The sequence below is a fragment of the Rhagoletis pomonella genome, unplaced genomic scaffold (genome assembly GCF_013731165.1).
Source record: "Rhagoletis pomonella isolate Grant_MI unplaced genomic scaffold, Rhpom_1.0 Rhpom_scaffold_00002, whole genome shotgun sequence".
NCBI lineage: Eukaryota > Metazoa > Arthropoda > Insecta > Diptera > Tephritidae > Rhagoletis > Rhagoletis pomonella.
Window position 1 is genome coordinate 15,731,398 of NW_023458556.1, and position 5,795 is coordinate 15,737,192.

The following is a 5,795-nucleotide window of genomic DNA, read 5'->3' on the forward strand; positions in this document are numbered from 1 at the left end:
TTCATCGTTGCAGCTTAAGAAAAAAGATTGTGCCAAAATTTACTAAAAATTTATAAAATACAAACTACAAGTTAAAACACTAATCCAGTAAATAGGGACTATCCAGTGCGCCGAGTCCCGCCGCAACACCGCCCTCGTTCGCAGTCGAGAGTTTAGTGCGCAGCATATGGCCCGCTTGATAATTCCAAATTATATTGTCCACATCGCCAATTATTACGCCAAAAATACCCAACTCTGAGACGAGATCAACTATTTCCGGTGGCGACTTACCGCCTGGACGTATCATGTAACCCTTGGAAATTGGCGGTTGGATTAGATCCATAAGAATCCAAGCGGCGCGTTCAAGCCGATTCATTTTCTAAACATTGAAAAGGAAGTTGTTAAAATCGTTGTGTTTGTTCGATAATTCTATACATATGGAGAAAATGAGCGATGCCTTCAACAAAAAAAAAAAATCCCAAACATTAATTGTAAGTCCTAGCTACCTCAAACTTGCCTACTTTATTATACTAAAATTAAATGGGCTGAAAAAGGGTACACCCAATTTTTTCTTGAAAATCGTAATTAAAAAAGGAATATTTTAATGAAAATTTGCAGAATGTTCATTAATTTTAGGCAAGGTTTGAAACTCTGATTTTTTGGGGTTTTTATTGTAGGATTAACCTTATTTTTATAACTAAGGAAAAATAAAATATCTACAAAATAGTTTCCGATATTGCAAAAACCTGTTCCTAAACTTTATGGATTGACTGCAAATGTCTGGAACTTTGCGTCCACGTAATCGGAACGACTGAAATCTATATTTGAACAAGGTTAGTCCCACCAGCAGCTTTTCCCAAAAAGTTGCTGATGCAATAAAAGCTGGTGTTTAGCAAAATAGATATAAGTATGTTTGTACTTATTTCAAATAGTTTTGAGAATCCGGCTTCCAAGAGCATGTAAAAATTTTTAGTTTTATAGATCCGAGTCTTAACTTACCCTCAGTGCATCTGGAATGTCAACGCCATATACATTATTACCGCCGCCTTCGCGTTGTGGCTTCAAAACAAATCGTTCCGGTTCCTTTAATGCCATTTCGTACGAGGCATTACCAGCTTCAGAGTCATCCAGCGAATAAAGACCGGTAAAAATTTGCCCTACTGCTTTTATCTGAAAACAAAAATAAATAAAGATAAGCGCTTTACAATTTAACAAGTTTCACTGGCTTAAATTTCGCCAAACTATGTAGAATTACATAAATTTTCTTACCTTTTCTGGATCGCTTATAAACCTCTCCAACATTTCGGGCTGGGCAAGTGCTTGTTGAACTTTTTTGGTGCCAGCCAAATGATAGTGAATGGAAGGACATTTGATCGCACGCGAGCACTCCATCATGTAGCGTGCATCCCATTCATCTTGTGAGGGATAGTGGGCAGGCTCGTAGCCAGCACGGAAATAAATAACAGCCACTTCGTACTCCCCGCTGCGTAAAAGCAAATAAATTTTAATTTACTGAAGGATTATTTTTTAGATATAGGTATACATACATAAACATAGATACATACATATAGTGGTCGAACAAATTATAGCCGCACCGTACCACAGTTTGACAAGTTTTATCACATTATTTTCTTATTTAATTTTTGCTATTTTATTGTAAAAATATAGTTCATTCTTTAACAACAAAACCCGTGTAAATTCAACTTTGTGCAAAAGAATACAACTAACTTTCGTAAAAAGTTCGAGCTTATTTAATTAGAATTCCTAGAAAGATACTGAGTATATAGTTTATTGCAGTCAAATCTTATTATCATATTGCAAAAAGTTTCAAACTTGGATTAAATGGGAGAATGAACTATATTTTTATAATAAAATAACCAAAAATAAATAACAAGTAAAGAAGTAGAAGTTCGGGTGAAACCGAACTTTATATGCCCGGAACAGGCATCATATCGTCATTGCAACTTTCTCTAAAGTACCTGATTTCAAACGTTTTCGTTGAGTTAGACTTAGGGCCGTTTGCACCATGTCTAGTTAATTCTAACTCCCAGTTAAACATCTTTATCGACGTTATCGACACCCATCATATAACATGTGATCGATAAAGCAGTGGATGTGCTTAACTGAAGGATGTACCTCCAGTTAGCGTTAACTAGACATGGTGCAAACGGCCCTTAATGATATAATTGAACCAAGTTTGTTGGAACCCGTGCAGTAATAAAGTGGGCGATGCTACGCCCAATTCCTAAAAGTCTATAGCAGTCTTATTTATTGTTACGAGATTGTTATTACTATTAACTTGGAGTAAATAAGCGTCCTCAGTTATTAAAATTTTTCGTATTTCTGAAATTTGCCGTTAAGCTGGTGTAATTTTAGTCCGATTTGAATAATTTTCAACGAATGGCTTTTTTTTATCAAGGTTATTAAGTGCACCGAGTTTGCATCCAATATATACTGAAATATCGTAGTTCTTGCATTTTTTGAAAATACCGTGATATGGGAAGTGGCCGTGGTTACAGTTATTTCCCCGATTTTCAATACCAACTTACCTTGGATAAAGGGAAACCTACATACCAAATTTCAGACAAGGACGGACGGACAGACAGACGTGACTTAATCGACTTCTCTATTCATTCTGAGCATTTATGTATGTATACATTTGTCTATATCTATCTCGATTCGTTTTGGCTGTTACAAACAACCGTTATGTGAACAATGAGTTTCATTTTCTCGAGCCGGTTCACTTCTCACTTTTGGTTTCCATGGTTTTACTATGGGCGGATGACAAATTTTCGGGTGAATTTCAGGCGAAACTCAGGATAAGGCAGAATATATTAAAATTTGTCAAAATGTGTGGCTATAATTTGTTCGACCACTATATATGCAAATACATACATATGTATTCGGGTGAATCACTATCCATCGGACGCATAATATTGCAAAATACCTCAAAAATCGAGTTTCTTATAAATAAAATTAGTTTCTAAAAATATTTTTCTTCAAAAACCACCTCAAATGTTTACAAATTTAATCAACGGAATCAAAATAGTGAATTCAGAAGGTATTTTCAAATCGGTATTTTATAGTTTGGCGGAAATCTCGCAATACAACAAAAAATTTTATAATTCCGGTGGAAAAACTGCAACTGCTCTTTGGCACCCTAATGTACATAGTTCTTTGAGGTAAGAGGCTAACATTAGAAAAATACTAAATAATGAATAACAAACTTCATGGATAACAAACAAATTTAAAAGTATGTATTTCAATTTCTACGATTTTCGATTTTTTTAGTGGAGTGCTTTAAATTTTCATAAAAAATGAATGTTGCATAAATTATGCTGTGAAACAATTTCAAGGGTATTATTTAGGCTCCAACAAAATATAGCGTGAATTTAGTTCCACCTCATCAAATTTTTTTAATAGTGAAAACTCTTACTCTTATAATAATCGAAGCAGGTAAGTTCATTAAAAAATACAGCTAGGGGATCACAATGTTCTACAAAATTGTTAAACAAGTAATTTTAATTGCGTCCCTGAAGTTGAAAAAATCATTGGATTAAACATGATGCCGCTGTATGTTTTTATCTTAATTTCGGGTAGTGCCACAGCTTTAGATATAAAAATGTATTTACATCTCGTCACTTGAAATGCAAAAAAGCCGAAACTAACAAAACTTTTTTTTTCATAAAACGATGTCGAAGTGCTTTAGATGTTTTAGTTCGTTACACCAACGCTAAGGGTTTGATTCTACAAAATGTTTTCTCGTAATCTTTTTAAGGAACCAATGTGCAGACTGACATCTTTCCAGTAGATAATTTCAGGAACTAAAGTCGTCCCAAAAAACCGTTTCGAAGGTGAAAAGGCCTTCCGCTACTTTCTACTTTCTTTTTTTGTATGGCGGGTCACAAATTGAAAGGCTTCTGCTTTCACTTCCCATAGAAGGACTTTTGTAGCACGAACTTCAGAAGGCTTTTTGGAGAAGTTTTTCTTATGTATGTATGTTAACTAATATAAACATATACATTCGCGTAAATTTTAAATAGGAAACGCCCCCCTAGAAGATATGCAAAGAAGTACTTTTTACCGCCCTCCTTGGCTAAACTTTTTAGAATGGCTTCACTTAAGAAGGTCTACCTAAATAATCTACTGGGAAGAGGATATGAAAATATTAGAAATTTTAAGGCTGCATTTCTTTATTCATTCTGAACGTTTGGAATAAACTTTTTTGTTTACTTATTCTTTAGAACGTTCCTGATGACATGTTAACGTATATTTCAAACGTATTATGTTTATTCTGACTGTGAAATGGGACTATCTGGAATGTATAAAGAAACACAGCCTAAGTAAAAATTAAAAAGAGATTATGGAAAAGTTGTCGGAAGCATTAGTGCTCTTAAATATAATGATAAATGGAAGAAGCAAAAAATTATCGGAATTTCTTGCTCAAAACAATAAACATTTGTTAACTTTTTTATAAATTATTTTCCAACCTATGGCCAATTATTTTAAATCTGAGTTATACATGAAAATAATGAACTTACAGAAACAATTCTTTATTCGGTCCTAATTTGCCTTCTTTATGTATCTCTGTTAAAGTGCGACGCAATACGTGGATATGAGGACTTTGTTCGCGTATATAAAACTCATGAAACCGCTGTTGAATATTAAAAAAAATTTTTATTAGTACATTCATGGTACATATGTCGTTTTTAATCCGAAGCATACCTGATCACAGATATTATATGAAACATCTTCAATAACAAAGAGTATAACAGCTTTCGGTTTTTCGTACAATTCCCAGGCCTTAATCATGCCGCCACAAATGCCGGACAAGGCAGTATTTTCAGGCATCTGGGAAAAAGGCATTGACGTAATATATTAAAATATCTAGAATGCAATATAAATCGTATGCACTTACATTCTTTAATTTATCTACATGGCCCAGCTCGCGCATCACAAAGCTAGATTAGAAAAAAAAATTATAGATTAATGTAATGTAAAACAAAAAAACAATCAGCTGTGTACATATACAAAACACATAACCATATTAATGCGTTTAAATTCCGAACTCTAATAAGTCTACAATTGCGTTAAGAGCACTAGATTATTGTGTAAATATGTACATCTATAAACTATGTATAAATCGTATGCATACATACATAACTACATATGTACATACTTACATTACTAAGAAACAACGCATACAAGTTAAAAAAATAACGCTTAAATTAACGAATTAATTTACTTAAAGATTTGAGTTTAAATTAGTATTAAAATTTAGAATACTACATAAAATAAATCAATAATAAAAACCAAACATGCAAGCTAAAAAAAACAAAATTTAAAACAATAGAAAATTAGTTGTTACAATAAAAAAGGAAAATATTATTTGAAAAAGGGAGCAGAAGCATTTTTTTTACAATCAGCAACTATATTTAAATACATTTGTTAAAAAAAATTAAAATAAGCTTAAAACTTAGGAGTTTTCTAATTTTTGTTTGCCACTTATAACTATAAAACTATAAAATGTAAAGAGTAGAGAGAATTAAAAGAAAAGAAAAATAGATAGTTTGATGTTGCAAAAAAACCAAAATACCTCTGCAGAGGCATCATTTGTGTGGAGATGCCACCGAAACTAGAGGCAATCGTGTTGATTTCAACTTGTTTTATTGAATTGTCTTCGAACATGTGAGCCAAATAGTCGGAACGTAATAAACCGAGCGACAAAGCCTGAAAATTGATACACATACAAACATTTACATCATAGAAAAAAAGGTTAAATGATTTAATGGAGCTTGTAATTTTGATTTATAGAA

The 5,795-nt window shown here is 32.9% G+C and overlaps 1 protein-coding gene across 3 annotated transcripts in view; it reads right to left on the reverse strand.

Moving 5' to 3' along the window:
• Positions 1-5,795, reverse strand: part of LOC118733125 (glutathione synthetase-like) — a 32,509-nt gene that overhangs the window by 178 nt on the left and 26,536 nt on the right. The window contains exons 5-11 of one of the 3 annotated variants that reach the window (XM_036462364.1): positions 5,576-5,709; positions 4,898-4,940; positions 4,705-4,830; positions 4,521-4,633; positions 1,249-1,462; positions 979-1,149; positions 1-358 (exon numbers count right to left, since the gene is read on the reverse strand). In XM_036462364.1, the coding sequence (XP_036318257.1) occupies positions 80-358; positions 979-1,149; positions 1,249-1,462; positions 4,521-4,633; positions 4,705-4,830; positions 4,898-4,940; positions 5,576-5,709 (1,080 nt within the window). In that variant the 3' untranslated portion in view covers positions 1-79. The remainder of the gene's footprint in view (positions 359-978; positions 1,150-1,248; positions 1,463-4,520; positions 4,634-4,704; positions 4,831-4,897; positions 4,941-5,575; positions 5,710-5,795) is intronic. The other 2 variants (XM_036462362.1, XM_036462361.1) reach the window with 2 other exon arrangements.